This window comes from Dryobates pubescens, chromosome 20 (assembly GCF_014839835.1).
Source record: "Dryobates pubescens isolate bDryPub1 chromosome 20, bDryPub1.pri, whole genome shotgun sequence".
Taxonomy (NCBI): domain Eukaryota; kingdom Metazoa; phylum Chordata; class Aves; order Piciformes; family Picidae; genus Dryobates; species Dryobates pubescens.
Window position 1 is genome coordinate 3,536,662 of NC_071631.1, and position 20,567 is coordinate 3,557,228.

A 20,567-nucleotide genomic window follows, 5' to 3' on the forward strand; every position below is an offset into this window, starting at 1 on the left:
AACACATCCTGAAGCCCTGGGCAGCCAAAGGCTGACTTTGTTAGTAACAAAATTAATCTCTCTGGGGTGTTACATTTTTAACTAAAAATCTACCCTAAATGGATCTTTTTTCCCAACTCATCGCTGCCCTGGCTGCATGACTTCGACCACTTTTAAGCGCAGCAGAATGGAAGCCCCAAGTTGTTTTAAAATGGATTCTCTCCGAGATTCCAGCCCCTCTCTGCCAGCAGTAAATGTTTCTACCACGAGGTGTCTCAGAGGTTAAAGCTCTGGAAGAAGAAATTTGGGACCGCTTTTCAGTGCATGCAAACTGGAGCTGCCTCCCTCACACCTGGTTGTGTCTGTTGGGGAAACAAAAAATTCTGAGTGTGAAAGGGTTGGGTTTGCCTTTCAAGTGCCCTAACTAGAACTCAGCTGCGGTTTAGGCAGCTGTTAATTTTTAGCCTACTTTATGATAAATCAAGAGTGTAATTCTGCTCCCAGTTCTGCAAAAGTCTCTACCACTAGCTGAAGTCCACAAAGTAGCTTTGAATTTCCATGTTTTCTAGCAGAGGCTGGGATATGATGATCTATTTTGTGACTGCAGTATGGGCTTGAAATCAAAGAAACATCCATGTGGTTATGAGGACTTGAAACCAAAATGACCTCTGGTAAAGCTTATTTTGCAAATACTCACACTAGGCAGCTGTTGCTCTCCTACCAAAACAAACCCTGAGGAAGAAAGCTTGAGATGTTCTCCCCAGTATGTCCCACTGTCAATAAACACTGTGCCGGAGAGTGGAAACTCCTCCTGGCAATTGTGTAGCATTTGAAGCCTCTCTGAAATCATTTCTCCATACATCATCCTGATCCAGATTAGTACATACATAGAATCATAGAATCCTTTAGGCTGGAAAAACAAACTAAAACAAAACAAAGCAAAGCAAAATAAAACTTTCAAGATCACCAGACCCAACCCTATGAAGTCCACTACTAAACCATATCCCTCAACACCACAGCATTGAAACTCCTCCAGGGATGGGGACTCCAGTACTGCCATGGGCAGCCTGGACTCTTCCCTTTTGTGGAAGAAATCATTCCTAATGTCCAACCTAAATCTCCCATGGCACAACCTGAAGCATACATCAGTTTAGTTTAATGGGGGCTGTTGAGAGAAGCAAAAAAGGAGAACTAAAGCCCCTTCCCTCTTCTAAACTACCTATAGCCACTTAAAAGATAACACCAGGGTTATAACTACTGAAAATTTTTCATCCTGGATAACTGATGACTAATCTAAATTGAGCCATAGTAAGAAGCACTTCTCTTTTCTGAAGAGAAAAAGGCCAATGGTATCCTGGGGTGCATTAAGAGGAGTGTGTCCCGCAGATCGAGGGAGGTTCTCCTCCCCCTCTACTCTGCCCTAGAGAGGCCCCACCTGGAATATTGCATCCAGTTTCTGGGCTCCCCAGCTCAAGAGGAACAGGTATCTACTTGAGAGAGTCCAACAGAGGGCTACGAGGATGACAAAAGAACTGAAGCACTGCCTTATGAGGAAAGGCTAAGAGACCTGGGGCTGTTAGTCTGGAGAGGAGAAGACTGAGAGGGGATCTAATAAATGTCTATAAATATCTGAGGGCTGGGTGTCAGGAAGGAAGGGAGAGGGACAGGGACAGCCTATGTTCACTTGTGCCCTGGGATAGGACAAGAGGCAATGGATGGAAACTACAGCACAGCAAGTTCTATCTCAACATGAGGAAGAACTTCTTTACTGTAAGGGTCACAGAGCACTGGAACAGGCTGCCCAGAGAGGTTGTGGAGTGTCCTTCTCTGGAGACTTTCCAGCCCTGTCTGGATGCATTCCTGTGCAACCTGTGCTAGATTCTGCTCTGGCTGGGGGGTTGGACTTGAAGATCTCCAGGGGTTCCTTCCAACCCCTAACATCCAGTGATCCTGTGTAGCAAGCCTTGGAGGAGTATTTGAAAAAGGGAATGAGGCTGACACTGAGGCGTTTGAAGCTGCTGGCTGTCTCTGCTGCAGGGCATGGTCTTCAGGTGCGAGAGGCACGGATCTCAGCAGGGGGTTGATTTCCATCGTTTTTCCCTAAACCCTTTCCTCCTCCTCTAAACATAAATAAAAGGCTGGCAAGAAGAAATCTGCATTATCTCTATATTATTAATTGCAGATTGCAGGAGGGAAGAACGGCATGTGTCCAACTTGCTAATTAAGAGTAATTACCCCATGAGGTTCTCTAAGTGTCCCATGTACAAACAGTAAAATTGGATGAATCACAGTAATGTGCTCCACCGCTAAAGGAGCAATTAAATGTTGTGAGGAGGTGCTGTGTCTGCATTCCCTGGCCATCCCCTGGGCTGTTTTGACCTTGAGTGAAACAGTTTAATGGCTGTTTGTACAAATTCAAGCATGTCACAGAACCAGAGATGCTCAGGAATTTGAAAAATCAGGAAGCAAAAGGAGTGGACCAGGGGGATGAGAGCAGTGAGGCAGCCAGGAGGTACAGCCCAACTGCAGGCTCTGCTGGCTGGAACTGCAGGGAATTCTGTCAAATGGTTTCACAGTTCTAGAGTTCAAGATGGTTTCATGAATAACAGTGTCACCTTTTATGGAATAAGAAGCAAAATGCCTACAGCAACATCTGGTACATAAAACTGAGTGGCAGGGTGGAAGGAGTGGCTGATAGCTGCTGTAATGCACAGCAGAGCTCTCAGCAACTTTCTTGTGGCACTTGATCAGAGTTCTCTCCTTCCTGAACTGTTTTTACTCCCTCCTCAAGCATGGATTAAATCTGCTCTCCAAGAGGTTTTTCCTGTATACCATGACAAATATGCCTGTAGGCCACTTTTTAACCCAGCTGAGTGGAAGTGATGCAGGATCAGATAAGAGATTGCAGAGAGAGTCAAGCAAATGCAGAGCCTAGAAAGAGGGACAGAGAGGCTGATTTCTTTGCACAGAAACATCATTGATTTCAGCAGATAGAACCTTGATTCTTAGTGGAATAAAAGAGATGCAAATCAGGCTCCAGAGTCTGCAATAAAGGTAATGTTGGACATGCAGGGAAGTCTGCAATCTGAACACTGCTGACACTGCAACTCCACAGTTCTGCTGGAGACTCTGTTAAAGGCCAGGATTTCCCATTCCTAATGTCTCTGAACTAAGTTAAGTTCCTGAAATGTCTTAAGTTGCAGTAGCATCTGCTAGCATCCAAACTAGCAGCAAAGTCATAAAAGAGATTTCTTTCTGTGAAAGAAACATTCAGCAGACCAGAGAGGAAATGTAACAGGAAACTTCCCAAGACATATCCCCTCTTTTCCTTTTCCCTCTTCTCCCTACCCTTGCCATGATGGGCAAGGAAGATCACAGGGGGAAGCTCTAGCCTGTTTACAATTACTTTGCACTGCTTAGCAGATCCAAGAGCACTGCTTTACTCTTCAGTGGATTTTCTCACACTGCTTTGTGTTGTAGTGTGAAGAAGGCCTTGGTTGGTGAGATTAGATGGGTGGGACAAGCACTGGGCCTGAAAAAAGAATTGGTGGAATGGCTGAAACCAAGAAGGAAATGTTAGAGACAGCTACTACAACCTGAGAAGTGCAACTCCTTATCATTCATGCTCATGCAGCTCCCACTGCATTGTACCTGACCATCTAATTTCCTTTAACATGTTTAACTTCATAGCCTGAGATTGGGAAGTCCAGTGACTTGTCCAGGATCATGCAACACTGGAATGTGCTGCCCAGGGAGGTGGTGGAGTCACCATCACTGGAGGTGTTTAAGAAGAGAGTGGATGGGGTGCTTGGTGCCATGGTTTAGTTGATTAGTTAGTGGTGGGTGATAGGTTGGACTTGATGATCTTGAAGGTCTTTTCTAACCTGGTTAGTTCTGTTCTGTTCTATTCTATTCTATTCTAACACAGAGCAAGCAGAGAAGAGGAATCTGGTGTCTTGAGCACTGAAACAATTAGTCTTTCCCTCCCATGGCAGGCAGTCTTCTCCTCTCTCAGCAGTAGCTGTGTTCTGCCAGTGGGCAGAGATGCTTGTACACACCATGCGTGTCTGCTGCAGGCACACTCGAGCACATTTGAGTCTGGCTGCCAAGAGGCTCCAAGAGCCCTCTGCTTCCAGGGAAGTCAATTGGAGTTAAGGATGCTTACAGCACAGCTCTCACAACAAAGCCATCAATCTATACATTTCTTTGAGCTGTGGAGAGAAGCAAGATATGCATAACTAAACTTTATCCTGCTGCCCTGAAGTTAACAGCTTCCACTTCTGCCGTTAAGAGAATTTCAAACGTTGTTACTGACAATACATATGTGACAAGAATGGGAGGTGGGAGCTGCTAAAGAGAATCCTGTTCTTTGTTCTTACAACAGGTAAGTGCTCAACAGAAAACAGCAGCTTCCTGAAAACACCAACAGCTCTGAACTGCAGTTCTGGTTAATGTTTGGCTATGTGAAGAATGTAAGTGGGGCAGAAAGAGTGAGCAGCCTCACAATGCTGTATTTCATCAGGCTGCTATGAATGGCTTAAGCATTTGAAGAATGGAAATGTCTTCTTGATGTATTCTGTTGGGTTCTTTTTCCAAATCCACTGTTATGTCCCAAACATAAACTCACACAGAAAAGGAAACGTTGGAAACCTCCAGGAGAGGGAACATTGGAAACCTCCAGGAGCGGGAACATGAGAATCACACAAAAGATAACCATAAGATGGTCTGTAGTGAATTACAAAACCAAGTTCTCTTCTCCCTCTGAGTTTTGTGCTCCTGCCAGAGACTTTTGCACAATAGATTGCTATGTAGAAAAAGTAAGCTGCAAAAGTGCTGCAAGAAACAGTGGCTTGTGGATGCCATTTTAAGAGTTAAAAAGGATGGTGAGTCACTGAGGGTGGGTGGCATCAGCCATTTGCAGGACAGGACTAGGTGAATAAGCCTGGATACCACATCGGGCCATGCTGGTCACTCTCTTTAAATATTTCATGATGTCTGCAATTAAGTCCTTCCATCACTGTTGACTCTCTGATTTTAGACACCCAGTGGACCCTACCATTATCTGTGTCCTGAGCTTATTTCCCCATTTCCAAAGGGTTGGACAGGGACAAATTAAAACATTTTTTTCTTCTGTATTTATAACCAGATTCAGTTTGGGGATCTGAGAACTGCCATATCTGGTCTGCAAACCCCACCCCACCCCACCCCTCCGATGCCTGGCATGTTTGGAAACAAATGCCTGTGTTGTTCAGATGTGAAAAGAAGATGTAGAATAGATTTCTAATTATTGTAATTTAGAATAAAAGCATGATTGCACTGAACTTAAATCCTAGTCCAAAATTCATCTACACCCACAAATCCATCCAACTAGAAATTAACTTCAGCATTAATATTGGCTCATGCCCATTACAAAAAGACACTATTAATTATTGATGATGCCCGTCTTCCTCCCTAGCTGTTTACAGCTTTTCACCCTCCCAGTTCATGTGGATAGTGCAGCACACACAGCTAAATCCCTGAGAGGAGAGTGCCTGCTCCACTCTCGTGCTGCCTGCACGCAGGAAGACCTGCTCCTGGATGTTCTTATCAAGCGAAATACAGAGGGGCATTTGTCTGCACGAGCAGAGCTAGAATATTCTCTTTAGAGTTCAGCTTCCTCCTTTCATCCCACCCACCACCAGACACTTCCTGACATTTCTCCTGCAGGCAGAGCAAGGCAACTGCTGCCTTTTTTTTTTCCTCCTTCCTTTTGCAACGGCTGCTCCTTCAGTAATCTGTGGGTGGTGGGGGAAGGGGATATTATCTCAACAGCAAACACAGCCCAGCAAGTCTAGGACGTGAGGAGGAGTTTCAGGATGAAAATAGGCCTCTGCCAGCCCTCCTGCGTTTGTCTATCTATGACTAAGCAGGCTGGATGCACTGCTGTTTAAAACTTGGCTTTTCTCTTTCCTTCATCTTTGTTGTTTCCGAGCCTCCTGCTCCCCTTTGTCCTCGCAGCCCCGGGGACATCACAGATGCGGGCCCCTGACATCACCAGCGCCAGTGAAATGCAAATCTTGCCTGCAGAGCCAGCCCCGTGTTATGGGCAGACAAAGCCAGAGCAGCTCCAGAGCTTGGAGACAAACCTACCTCACTGCTGGCCCCCAGACTGCCTCTCCTCCCATTCTGCTCAGCCCCCAAGGGGAGAATCCACTAGCAATTGCTTTTCCACTGAAATATTCACTGGTTTTGTTTATGCCATTACAGCCTTGCCTTGGAAGCATTTGTAGTTCAGAGCCACCTAAAAGGAAGAGGTTTCAGCAGCTCCGCCTATCCCTGGGACAGAAAAGGCTGTGGCTGCTCAGCTCCTCCAGAGCTGTCACTACTGCTCCACTGGTGAGGTACCTCTGGCTGCGAGGGACAAGTAGGGAGGGTGGGAAATAAAGCTGCCAGGTTTTAGTTTGCCTAGACCAGACTCAACGTGGGTATAACATAGAACCCCAGAACTGGTTTGTTTGGAAAAGCTCTGTAACATCATCCAGTCCATTCTGTAACTCTGCCAAAGCTGGTGCTAAATCATGTCCCTCAGCACCATATCTCTTCATCTTCTAAACGCCTCCAGGGATGGGGATTCCACCACCACCCTGGGGACCCCATTGCAGTGTTGGAGAACCCTTTCAGTGAAGAAGTTTCTTCTAAGATCCAACATCAACCTCCCCTGATGCAACTTGAGGCCACTTCCTCTAATCCCAAAGTACACAACAGCCTGCCTTACAAAGCCTGTCCTATCTGGATGCTCACTGAGTTCACTGAGACCAAGATTATTCATTGTTGTTCATTTGTGTTTGGCCCCAAAGCCAGGCAGCAACACTGTAAGCACCTGCAACTGCAATTCTCTGCAGAGACTCTGTGCTGGAGTGCCTGGATCTCTGTTGATAGGGCTGGCAGGTTTTCTGGGTGATCTATATTCAGCTGTGCTCGCCCCTGGGGATGTGGAAAGATCATTCATCCAGCTCAGTGAACTGCAGTCTGCATCTGAAAGGAGTTTCATAGTTTCTTTTTTAAATGTCACTGGTTTATAGAGGAACAGTCTCATGCAGAATCGTGCAGCAGATTATCATATGGGCACTCCAGGGGTAAATTAAAGAGCCATTCAAAAACGATACCGTGGAACAATTTTATCTTATCCCTGCATAATCCAGGCATTTCTGTCTTTTTTAGCCCCCTAAGCACATATACAGTTCACTTTGAGTCAAAAGTCAGTCAGGTCTGAACAAGCTGGAAAGATTCTTGCTCTACTTCCCATGCCGTGTTCAGAGAATGGGCTGAGAGATGCCTCCGGAGCACACCAGGGTTGATCCAATCTTAAATCATAGAATGGTTTGGGTTGGAAGGTCATCCAGTTCCCACTCCCTGCCATGCACAGGGCACCTTCCACTGGACCAGGTTGCTCAAGGCCTCATCCAACCTGGCCTTCAACACCTCCAGGGAGGGGGCATTCATGACCTCCCTGGGCAACCTGTTCCAGCGCCTCACCAACCTCGCTGTAAAGACTTTCTAATATGAAGTTTAAATCTACCTTCTTCAAGCTTAAATCCATGACTATTTGTCTATTTATCTATCCATCTACCACTGCTTTCAGGTTTGGGACCACACATTTTGGTCAAAACTGTGTTTTCTATTAAAAAACCCACAAATGCTCCTGACCCACCAAAACCAGACCAACCCAAACTCTTGCAGAAGCTTCGTTTTGCCCGCTATGCGTGAGGTCATTGACTCCCAAGTTCAACAATACAGAAGCCACAATTGCTGTGTTTTCACTTAAGATTGTCCAAGTCTTTGCAGGATCTGATAATCTTAAGAGGTCTCTTCCAACCTCACTGATTCTATGAGAACTGTATATTTAATTATAGAATCAAATGGTCCACACTTACTGTCACCCTCTCGTCTGCCCACAGCAAACCTTCCATCAGGCACAGACTTTCAACAGCATATGGCTTACTATCATCTGTTTTAATGGCAGGATCTATTTCTGACAAAATATTTAGTTCAGTGGTCTGAAAGCATTTGCAGTTGCATGTTGAAAGTTCAAATATTTCCATCCACTCCCTAATTTACTCCTGACAACCATGGAATGAAATAAAGATGTTGGTTCCCCTCAGCATGCTTGAACAAGTTACACACAATTGCCATTTGGGAAAACTACGGACATTTACAATGCAGCCCTCCAAGAAGTTGCAGCAATTTAGTCAAGTCTTGGGACATTACTGGAAGTCTGGTGGTAGCTGAGGTTATTCTGAATGCCTCAGCATTTGGAGTTGTGATTGTAAGAAAATACAGGATTAATTAAACCAAGAAAACAAACAACTCTTCCCCTCCCCCCTAAACTTTCTAAGCTGCAGGCTGAAACTGTGATGGCAGTGCACTTTAATAGCTCAGAAATTATGGGGCAAGAAGAAAAAGCAAGTTTGTATCCTTAAGATCATAACTCATAAACCAACCTGGTCTTTTAAGGTCTTTTCCTTCTGAATATTTGGATTTGCAGCCTTGTTATTCATTGTTAGGTAATAAACATTTCTAAAAGGGCTATTGCCTCTTTTTTTCCTCGCTCTAATTTCTGCCTTCCTAGAAAATCCCAGTCAAAGAAATGTGCATTTTCAGTGTTCAGATGATGTGCACATGTGCAGCACATCTGTGCTGCTGCCCACATGCTCATGGGAGATCTCTGCCAGCCCAGAGGCCCTTTATGAACCACAGCCACGTGTCCTGACAACTCCTCAGGGCACCAGTGGCCGTGGCAGAGGGAACCCTGACATGTGGCAGCTCTCCATTTACACTAATCAGAATCTTTAGCTATTTCAACCACAACACCAATATAAACATTAAGTTTTTTCTTTTACTTATTTTATTGTTACTATTTTGTGTCAAAATATTCATTCTTCTCTCCTGGAGCTATCTAAGGATCATAGCACTTTTTGAGCCATTACTACACATCAAGCCCACAGTTTACCTCAAACATCTTTTGTCATTAAAAAAAATCCCAAATTCTTGATGAAATTCCACAAAATAATTCAGCAGCTAGACTAATTATATACTTAGGGATGAGGATTAACATGGGAGTGCAAAGCATTATTCCTAAGTGATTCAATTATTACATTAATTATTTCACTGTCAGTGCCATGCAGTCACCTTCAATGAGAGACTCAACAGAGTGTCCTAAATGGTTCTCACACTTTAGGCCAGTTGATTTTTGGCCCTGGTTGAGTTAGATAATGTTTGGACTTGATGATCATAGAGGTCCTTCCCAGCCATGGTGATCCTGTGAAGGACAGTGTTAACTTAAAGATTGCTTCAATCCCCACTGAAATGTGGCTGCTGCTTAGAGCCTGGATGGGGTGCTTGGTGCCATGGTTCAGTTGATTAGATGGTGTGGGGTGATAGGTTGGACTGGATGATCTCAAAGGTCTTTTCCAACCTGGTTAATTCTATTCTATTCAATACCACTTTTAAATTATGCAAATCAGGTAAAGTTAGGAAGCATCCATTTCTCTGGAAGACAAAGTTTTAATTAGCAGTTAGATTATTTAAGTAGTAAGGAGAGGGGAACACATTGTTCTTATGAACCACTCGTGGGTGCTGCTAATGTTTGACACTGTTCACAGTACAAAAAGGCAACAATCTGTATCTTACACACAGTTTCACTTCCCCCCCCTGCCCCAACAGGCCAGAGTCTTGATTACTAGAAAGCAGGGAAATGACAAGCAACATTACAAAGCTTTAAAGTTTTAACTTTGAAAGGTCAGGCTGATTTCTGTGGACAAAATATGTCCTCTCTCTCAGGTATTTCAGCTTAAACAGATATGCAAATCTTCATGGCATTAAGTTTTCAGCATCTGTGGAAACAACCCATATATGAACTTTTGATCAAGACCAGATGAGGGAAAATGTGGTCAAATAGAAACCATCCATTCCAACGTTAAAAAACATGGCTGGTTTACAGTTGTAGCAACAAATGTTAAATCAACTAAAAATAGACCAAAATTCCATAATGCTCCATTCATGAGTAATAATGCAGAGGCATAACAAACAAAAACCAGACAGCTCCATATTCTCAGGTTGATTCCAATAAAGGGAACAAGCCCAATGTCCTGCACATACTCCTGTGGTGCCCTCGAAACCACTGTGGTAGATTCAGCACAGGAAGAGCGAGCTTCAAGTCTTCATAGCACAAAATGAAAAGTGGGCTGAAAGGTGTGTTAAAATCTTTCATTGCTCTGGGTCAGGAACACAACTGCTTTGTTAAATTATGGTTTGTATTGTGTTGAGCATCCTGCTGAATAAATACATACCCTCTCCAACAGGAAGGCCTCGAGTCCAATGCATCAACTTCTGGAGCGTTCCAAAAGGGCCACACCACTGGATTCATCCCCTGAGGCAGCCTTGTCACAAGGCTGGGTGTCCAGGGGCAAACAGGATACTGGGGAGCATGGTGTGAACACGGCACCAGGGGGGTGTCACACCATGAGGCGGGTGCTGTAACCTCGTGGCAGAGGTGGCATCACCACATCAAGGCCTGAAGAAGTGAGGTGAGGCACAACCTGCCCACAGAACCACAGCGGGTCACCACCACCAGTCTCCACCACATACCAGGCCTGGCAGCCATGCCATAAGGCCACAAGCCTTGTGGCCACCGTAGTATCAGTCGAGGCCTGCCAGGTCGTGACACATCCTAGGTCGAACCTCACACCTCCTGCCCCAAGCCCGCCCAGGGGACGCCTTCTCTGGACCACCTCCAGCCCCCTGCCCCCACTTTGCCCTCGGCGCTCGGGGGCAAGCACTGGGCCTGGCCCTGAGGAGGCCGCACTGCGCCGGCGCGGAGCCGCGCGGGAGGCGGAGCCGCGCAGCCGTGCGCAGGCGCCTGGCGCATGCGCGCCGGAGCCCCGCGCTGGGCTTGTCGTTGCAGCTTTAAGAGGGTTCGCGGCCTGGCGGGTCCGACTGCCCCCCCCCCCCCCTTCCCTTGCCGCCCCGAGGGAGCCGCCGGACCCCCCGCGCCAGCCCCCTCCTGCCGCAGCACGGCGCGGGGTCGGCCTCGGCACCCCGCGGACCCTCCCCGCGGCGCCCCCCGAAGGAGGGGGGGAAGGCTGAGAGGGAGTGACCCCCGCGGCCCCTCGGCCCGGGCTGGGACAGCTGAGGGGGGGGCGCAACATGGCGGAGGCCAAGGAGGAGGGGCCCGGCCCCCGCGGCAGGGTGAGTGGGGGGCGCGAGGGGAGGTCAGAGGGGAGGGGTCAGGGGGTGGGATCAGGGCGGGAGGGGGCCGGGGCGGCCGCGGGGATGCGGCGTGCGAGGCCCCGCGGCTCCCGCCGCTGTCCAGGGCCCTAATGGGCAGTCCCGCTGGGCAAGGGGGGGGCCAGCAGCCAGAGCCGGTGTGCGAGATCCCCTTCCAGCCCGGGAACAGGCGGCCCCCCGCCGGTGCGCGGCTGCTGCCTGCTCGCTGCAGGCCGGTTAGCAGTGCTGTCCCCGCTGGCCTCCCAGCCATGCTGCCTCTCAAGGTTTCTTTAGTTTGTTCTTAGTTCTCCATAAGGTCTGTGCCCAGGCATCGTTATTGTAAGCATCTTGACATCAATAATAAACTAACAGCTAACTAGGATTCATCGTCACTGACTATCTCCTGGTTTAAAACACAATGTCCTTGCTGCTCTCTTTAGTTAATCTCAATTGTCCGTCTCAAACCATGGTCAGCCAAGATGGCAGTTTTCATCCAGTCTTAGGCACTCACGTTAATCCTGAGACTTGGCTCGGCATTGTCACAGCTTGGTCTGTAAGCACAGTGAAAATACTCGTCTACTTGGAAGAAATACTTCATCTTCTAAACAAATGGAAGGATATTTCTGGCCCACACCTTGTAGCCACTGAAGGAGAATAAGGTTTTAAGCAGTCCTCAAAATAATCTTAACAAGAAGTCATGTCCTTCCCTGCATGTATGCAACTTTCAAAGGAAAGCTTTCTGACAGGGGTGAGGTTAAATCACACTTAGAGTTGTGTGGAAGACTCCATTGTCCACATCAAGACTGAGTTGTCCAGTTCCCTATTCCCAAAGATGAAGAAGTTTTCCCATTCTCCACCACTGAGAAAGACAAGAACATGAGCTCAAGTCAATTCTGAAATCACTCCAAATACTCTTGAAGAGGTTAGCTCAAGCTTTCTCTTGCTTACTGACTGTTGGATCCCATCATTCCTTCCAAACATTCCAACTCACGTGGGCCTTCCCCTAAACAAGTCTTGGAGCAAGTTTTATGTAGTGAGTGTTCTTCAGGGTTCTCTCAGTGACTGACTGTTCAGATCATTTCCATCATCCATGTCACAAGTGTTGTAAGAGTATAAAAGCAGTGCTCTTGCACTTCACTCCTGGTTTTGCTCCTAACATTTATTCTACAATCAGCTCTTCACATAAGGTTTCTCCAGCAGAAAACACCTCATCCAGAGCATGTTAGTGGAATTGTTTGTGCTTTCCATGTCTGTCTGTGTTCTGCCTTTCCTCCTGTAATAGAAAGAAAATTGTGCTCCCACAGGGAGAGAAGAGGGAGTTGGGTAGAGTACACCTGAAAGGTTTGAGTTTTTTCATTGGTTGTCCAATGGAAGCATGGAAAAGAGATTGAGCAAGAGTCAATCTGGGAGAATAACTTGAGGTTAAAATAAACTCTGTGATTGGGAAGGTCCAGTGGAGTGTTTCATGAATGCTGTACATGTGAGGTGGTGATGAGCTAATCCTTGCATGCTGCTGATCCCAGGAGCATTTACTCTATTTCTAGAAGCTCATACCAGGCTGAAGCAAAAAACCACATGGCAGCTGAGTTGGAAAGAGGTGGAAATCTGCTGTCACCAGCTGCTCTTGAAAGGAAAAGGGAGACCAGTTTGAGTGTCATACTGGAGCTAACCTCATGACCTAGAATAGGTGACTTGTGTTGCCATACTCTCTTCCTTTGACTCTGGAAGTGCTGCTCAGAAATTTCAAGGGAAGTAAAACTTTTACAAGACAATAACTTTGCTTTGCAGAGCTGGTACTGATCCAAAACCTGCATGATGTGTTCTTACTGTACTTGTGATGTCTTCAGCTTTGGTTGCCACATTTGCTGTTTCAGATGTATCTGAAAAGTAGCTTGAAGTATTATTATAGGGCATACATGTACATTAGATAGTTTTAATGTTGGGGTTTTTTTTCCTCTCATACCCTTAAAGTTTTTAGTTAAAAAGGTATGATAATCAGTTGTCATTCTAACCAAAGCTGACTACATCAGATTTTTGGTAATTGAACCAAGACTTCAGTCTTACATTTGGTCTCTTTCCCTTTTGATAGCTGCTCCAGATTCAGAGAAAGATTTAAAGTCTTCTGAGAGCTTGGAGAGCCTCAAAAATCTGAGTCTTTGATCCAGAGTGAGCTCAGTTCTTAGATGTGAGAGCCATCAGGATTAGCAGTTATTGAAGACCCAATCCTTATGGTTCAGATTTTGCTGCCCACAGTGGTGGTCAGAAAGGCCAACCTCCCTGAGAGGGTGGTGCAGGAGAACACCAGCAAGGTGCAGGAATCCTGAACTCTTCTGCAGAGTTGCCTCTGTGGGTCGGCCTGCTGTGCCTGTGCTGAAACAGTTTGCAGTCTCACCTTGTGCTGTAGGTGAGAAGTACAGGACAAGGAGTTGGGGAAGGAGATTGTTTGCTTTGCTTTCTTAGCAGTGTAGAAATGAATGCTTTCTGATTGCAGTCACAGAATCATTTTGGTTGGAAAAGACCTCTAAGATCATCCAGTCCAACCGTTCTCTAACTCCTCCAAGTCTGGTGCTAAATCATGGCCCTCAGCACCACATCTCTGCATCTTTTAACCACCTCCAGGGATGGGGATTCTACCACCTCCCTGGGGAGCCTGTTGCAGGTTTGAGAACCCTTTCAGTGAAGAAGTTTCTTCTGATATCCAGCCTAAACCTCCCCTGGTACAGCTTGAGGTCAGTCTTTACTCTGGAAGCTATAGCTGTAGAAGAGTTACCCATTTGATCTCTGGGCACTTTCTGCCAAGAGATGGGAATCTCTGAAAGACCATTTGCCCAGTCCCAGGGCAGGAGGAGTTGCTGCTGCAGGAATCTCTTCATTTCCATTGCAAAGAGAGGAAACCTGAGTCACTAACTGAATAAACTAATGTTTATTTGTCTGAATGGAGGTGAGAAGAACCTGAGTCAGAATCAGCACAACTGTACAGAGTTAGTCCTCCAGGAGAAAATGTCTTCTGTTATTTTGAGTACCTTGTTTATCTGTTTTTGAATCTTGATAGTTGTTCAGTCTAAAAAGTGAATGGGAAGATTTGCTCTTTATTAAATGATGTTATTTGCTCAAGAAGGCTTTTATGAAACAGAGTTTAGTTAAGGCAGGCTGTTACTAAGTCTTTGTGATGCTTAATATTTCCTGCTAGGATGTGTTAAGTGCTCTATGAGAAAACACAGCTTTTTAGTGGTTTCTGTCAAAAATTTCTGTCTCAGATGGGTTGGTTACATATGCTTTGAGAAAGTTTGACTAGGGTAAGGCAAACTTCAGCTCCATCAATTATTTGCAGGCAGAAGGATCAGGCAGACCTGGGTCAGTGTTTTTAGTGGCGTGTTGTGATAGCTGTTGGTGTCCTTGCAGACGTGTGCTGTTTGTTCATGTAACAGGGCAGCTCTTGAGCCCTTGGTGAAGGAATCACAGGAGTTTTGCTGAGGGGCTTTGATCACATCACTAGAAGGTTTTTCTGCCTGTTTTTACAGCTGTTCAGACATTTCTTTCCAAAGAGCCTTGGAGCCTTGAATACTTGTAGCAATATCTGCAAAGAAAGTAGAAGGTCCTATTAAGCTGCCTCTTGTAACAACCACTTCTTACAGGAAAAGGTGGAAGCCAACCAGGGCAACAGCTACATATGGGACTGGAATTGTAGCCATCTTATAAAGAGGAAGTCTTTGGGAGAGCAGGAGAGAAGAATACCATAGAACTATACAGGAATGTGGAAGAAAAGTGGAACAGGCACAGCAGAAGCCTGAGTTAGGAAAGTACTTTGAAGAATAAAGTAGATCACGATTACTTTACTCTCTTTAAGGGCAGAAATAGTGAAATAGAGAGAAGAGAATATACAGTGAGGCTCTCCAGCCTTCACCACTGATTGTTGTTGGCACTGAACTCTCAGAAGAAGGGAAAAGACTTGCAGTACCTACTGGTAGATGAGATGATTCACCAAGTGTGGGCCCATTAACGTATAAACCATTCTGTGAGGGAGGGCTGATCAGCCCTGCTGTGTTTATCAACAAGCAGAAGGTGCTGCAGTTGTAAGTTCTCCTCATTTGCATGCAGAGCCATCTTGTAGGCTTCTTATTTGAGGCCAAATTATAATGAGGAGCAGACAACAGGTTTCCTACATGTTTAACTTTCTCTAAAGATTAATCTACAGAGGTGGGTGGTTTGGGTTTGGTTTTGGTTTTTTTTTTCCTATTGGTATCATAATTAGTAGCAAGCAATTACTGCATGGTTAATTGTGCTCTCAGGGGAGGCATTGAGTACAGGGATCTTTCCAAGGTTGTGGTGGTGGTCCTCCACCCCAAATTGTTACCCTCCTTGATTCTTAGTTGTATGATATTAACTGGCATCCCCTTAGAAGCCATGGTGATGGGTAGCTCTATTAATGAGCTACTCAGCTTCTGAATTAAATGGTATTAAGGGGATTGTGTGCTTTGCAGAATATAATCTCTAAATAGCTATACTTTTGAAAGCTTTGGCTCAAAGTATATGTTTGTTGTCTGAAAAGTGCTGTCTTTCTTGTGGGGTGCTCAATTGTGTACCTGAACTGAAAATACTTGGTTTGAAATAGTTACTTGCTGAGTATCACAGCAGAAACTTAAGGTCCTTAGGGTAATGGACCCTGCTCTGGTGTTAGTGATTTTTTTACATCCATGTAACTTCAGTACCTGAAGGAGACCTACAAGAAGGCTGGGGAGGGACATTTTGCAAGGGCTTGTGGTGATAGGGAGAGATGGAATGGATGGAAGCTGGAAGAGGGGAGATTCAGACTAGATACTAGAAAGACTTTCTTTCCAGTGAGGGTGGGGAAACACTGGAACAGGTTTCCCAGGGAGCTTGTGGATGCCTCTTCCCTGGAGGTGTTGAAGGCCAGGTTGGATGAGGCCTTGAGCAACCTGGGCTAGTGGAAGGTGTCCCTGCCCATGGCAAGGGGTTGGAACTAGGTGCTCTTTAAAGGTCCTTTCCAACCCAAACCATTCTATGAATCTGTGAAAATAGGAAATTTCCTGATTTCAGCTCCCTTTAGCGTAACCAAAATCCCAGCGGTTGCTTGTGGTGACTTAATCAGCAATTGGAAAGTTCAGTGTGTAGCCAGGGGTGAGGGTTTGAGGGGAGAAATTGCATAAAAAAATTAAATAAGCCTTTCTTGTGGATGTCTGGGTTTGTTTGCTTCAGGTGTGCTTTGTGTGTGTCTGCTAATTTACAAAGCCCACACGTCTGGCGGGCTTCAGATCAGCAGATCAAACCCTGGTGCCTCCGCAAAAAACACTGCAAGGTGAAACCTTCCCCCTGTGGGGCTGCTGTCTTTTCAAACCCTTGTAATTGTGGGTGGGATGGGAGGAGAGCTCTGATCCCCCTCTGGTTTTTGTCATTCAGAAAAAGTGAGGCATGCTCTTAACTTTGTGTGCGTTCGACAGGCTCCTCTCCATGGCCCCATGGAGCGCGCAGCTTGGGTGGCTGTGGAAACCGTAAGGTGGGCAGGGAGGGACTGTGTGTGGAATTGGACTGGGAATACTCAGAAAAATCAGGAATGGCAGAAAAAGGGGAAATGGCTCCCCAGGATTTCTGGTGAATCATTCAGAATTCTCAGACTGCAGAAAGGAAAAGGGCAGCAGCGTGAGCCTGGAGCTTCTTTCCTGAAACGTAAAAGTCAAAGATGCTTAAATGAGGTGCAAGGGAAAACCTTTTCATGAACAGAAAGCCTCGAGAGAGACTGAGAAATGCCTGTCTTTGTCTTTCTACACGTACAGAGGATTGTTTGGGACTTGCCATTAAAACCCCAGCCCTCCTAGTATCCGTTTAATTACCCCTAGACTAGGTCAAAATTAATCTTTCAGAGGCTTGAGTGTGCAGCAGGATGCAGCTTGCAGGAGCTGCCAGGCTCAGTCTGTCCCCCCCCCACACACACAGCCGTGCACCCCCATAAAGAGTGACCTGTGACCCCCCTGCCAGCAGACTCACGGGTGCCAGGCTCACGGCTGTCTGTCTGTTTGTCCATCTATTGTGGAGGTCCAGCCTGGAGCCGGGGCGGCTAGGGGGCTCTGCAGGCCCAGCTCCGCACACCCAGCTCTATGGCTCGCTTGACCCCGCCGGGTTCTCTTCCTGCCGCAGCCGTTCTTTTCCTGTAGCAGGTATCTGCAGCAGCCTGTCTCTTTGTTACCCTCTGCACTTCCCTCCCTAGGTGCTCCGAAGGTATGAATCCGTAGCTCTTGTCTGGGTTTTGAGGGGAAAAGCAGCCCTGGGAGAGCCCCGCTGCCGAATCCTGCTTGTACGGCAGAGTTTTGCCGTCGCGGAGGTGCAGCGCGGCTGGCTGGCTGCCTGCCTGGCATCCCTCCCAGGGATGCCATGTGGAAAAGGTCAGGGGATGCTTCCTGGGCACTGCACACCTGCTTCAAAAACATAGCAATTTAAGTGATGCTTTTATTTATTTCCTTCTTTTAAAACGGTGTCTTCCTTTTCAGTGCAATGATTCTGAAGTGGGAGGGTTAGGCTGTGTCTGGAGGGACAAGGAAACTACAGACAAGAAACTGAGAATCATCTCTCACTGGTTTGAATTGCAGCTTTCTTAACATCTGCTTCCTTTCCACAGTTTGCTCATGGATGCAGTAAAACCTAGGATCCAACTTCAAAAGGCTTGCTAGAAAGACAAGTGCCTGTGTATGTAAAGCTGTTGTTTGGGTTTTGTTGTTGGTGCTTTTTTTTAACATAAATTCTCTATTTTGCATAGAAAACAAGGTTGTAGCCTTAGGCAGCTTCTCTCCTGATACTGCACAAAAATCATCTATTCACTTTTTGGATTTGTGGATGCTGTGGCAACTTTAAATGCCATTGAAGTGTTTGAACAGGTTTTTAGTTGTTTCAAATGAGCATGTGGTATGAAAGTGTAAAGCCAGTGTCCTTCTGTCACTGCTCCAGGTGCTGAGGATGTGACACACCACTTGGGTCCAAAACATAACTGTAAAAAAATAAAATGGTGGCATACCTAGTGGAAGGATTTCTATTTAATAAAAGCAGTGCTGTCTTAATGTAAGGGGGAGTTAATTTCAATGAAACCACATTTCTTCCAGGGGTTCTCAATTTTTTTCATCACCATTTCTGTATGTTTGATTTGCTTATTTATGCCAACCTGAAAAGGCAGGGCATGGCTTTGTGTGCAGTGGTGGCTCATGAGGCAGACTCCCTAAGAAAGATGAATATAAAGCAGTTGATTTTGCTGATATCAGACTTAAGCTGTTCTGTCCTAAACTCTTAGGAAGTGCTCACTGCTTCAAAGAACTAAGTTATTTTTAGCACATCATTAGTTGTTGTTTTTTTTTCCTCTGGCAAGATATTAGACAAAGTGATAGAAGGAAAGTGTTTTAAAATATGATATTCTTCAGTTTTATTTTACAACTGCAAGTGTGTTTGGAGGACTGAGCAGAGGAGTTGAAGCCCAAAGTATTTTAACAGAAAACTTTCTGGTCCTGATACTTAATCTGGGGTATTGAGGTGCCTTTTCTGGGGTTTGTCAGAAAAGCAAGTTCCAGCTGGAGAATCAGTTCCATATTTGCCTCTCAAGAATCCTACTAAGTTATAGATTCATAGAATGGTTTAGGTTGGAAGGGACATTAAAGATCATTAGTTCCAGCCTCCCTGCCATGGGCTGGGACACCTTCCACTAGACCAGGTTGCTCAGAGCCTTGTTTCCTCCTGAGATGGCATTAAAGAAAACTGGAAGATAATTCAGGAGGGGAGTAGAGGTATTTGTAATTGAGCTTCAGGAAAAATAAAAGTGTATGAGCCCTCATTTCAGGGTACAGGCCAGTTATAGGCTGTTAGGGAATGAGTAATGTATTTGATATACCTCTATCTATATCTGTTTGTGTGTATATGGCTGCACACACAAGCATGCAAACACTTCCCCCTAGTTTCCTCTCTTTGGATTTACACCATGTGGGAGAGTGCTGGTGCAGTTCATCAGAAACTAGATGGTGGCTTAGATGAGACTAGATGTTAGACTAGACTTAGATGTTTGGTTTCTCAGATGCTGTTCCTGTGGAAGCTTTTGAGCACAGTCACAGATCTTCTGCTGTACCCTAAAGCCTTTTAAAGGAAGAAAATATATTCAAGATCACAGAGTCACAAAATGTTAGGGGTTGGAAAGGACTTCCAAAGATCATCTAGTCCAGCCCCAGATGATCTCTTATTTTGGTAGCTTCACAAAAGAAAGAGAAGAGAAGCAAAACAGGGTTTGCTTCAGGGTTTCTGAGGTTGACCTTGTGGTTGGGATTCCTTCCAGGTAGATTGTAAGTGTTTTGCAACTTGTCTGAAATATTTATGGTAGTCCCTAATGCACTCTTGCAGGTGGCCCCTGGTGCTGAAGTGCATGTTGTCATTTCTTTGACTGAAACAGTTAGAGAGACCCAGACTGCCAAAGGTATTTCTTTCCTAATCATCTGGGTTGGTCACCTACTATTGAAAAATTTGTTATCACCAGAGGAGGAGGAATCCCTGGGGTTTGGATGTGTAAGTTAACCAGGGTTGTGGTAGAACCTAGAATACTTCCCTACAGGTACTCTGGATCTCAAAAGTGTGCAAGAGCTGCTTTGATATCAAAACTGCTTCAAGAAAAGGATGATCAAACGCTTCACCTCAACTGGAAATTCTCACTCAACCAGCAAATTGTCTGAGACTTTTTTGGAGAAGAAAGAGCATTGCTGACAGGAAGCAAGAAAAAGGATCAAGGAAGGTCATCAGAGAGGAAAGGATCTAGGCTGTTGGTTTTACCTCTCAAGGCTTCATTCACACTCTGGTATTACTATCAAATAGCAACAAGTTGGGGTTTTTGTTCAGTAAAAACAGTGCAGCAGCTCTGTCCTTGTCCTCAGCATCTGCTATTAGTATGAAGTAGATCACATTTTATGGGGGTTAATTTTACACTGCTATGAACTTAGTTGACTGCAAGAGGCCTTCTAGGTCAACGTTAAACTTACATCTTTGGACACTCTCCTGGAATCACAGCAGCAGTGACAGAGCTGGGGCCTTACAAACCTTCCTGGAAGGTCTTCACTCACTCTTTTTGCTGTTTAGATAACTACAATGCATAGACTTGCATCAGCCATGTGCAGAAGTAGAACTTTAGGGTTTTCTTTTGATTCTGTATTTCCAGCTTTGATTGTCTGCTCAGACAAGCTGGGGAATTTTGATGTCAAATTGTTTTGCTATTGAAGATGCTGGACAGGTCCTCTCTATTCCACATGTGTCAGGTTAAGCTGAAGGAGCTAACTTTATAGACCTGCAAGTGATACTGGAAAGAGACTGCT

The 20,567-nt window shown here is 45.6% G+C and overlaps 1 protein-coding gene across 5 annotated transcripts in view; it reads left to right on the forward strand.

Annotated features, from left to right (window-relative positions):
- Positions 1 to 11,008: 11,008 nt before the first annotated feature.
- ZMYM4 (zinc finger MYM-type containing 4) overlaps positions 11,009 to 20,567 on the forward strand; it is a 48,230-nt gene continuing 38,671 nt past the window's right edge. For 4 of the 5 annotated variants that reach the window (XM_054170315.1, XM_054170316.1, XM_054170318.1 and 1 more), the window contains exon 1: positions 11,009 to 11,205. In XM_054170315.1, coding sequence (XP_054026290.1) covers positions 11,164 to 11,205 — 42 coding nt within the window. In that variant the 5' untranslated portion in view covers positions 11,009 to 11,163. Of the gene's footprint in view, positions 11,206 to 17,877; positions 17,923 to 19,608; positions 19,682 to 20,567 lie in introns of those variants that run through there. The other variant, XM_054170317.1, reaches the window with a different exon arrangement.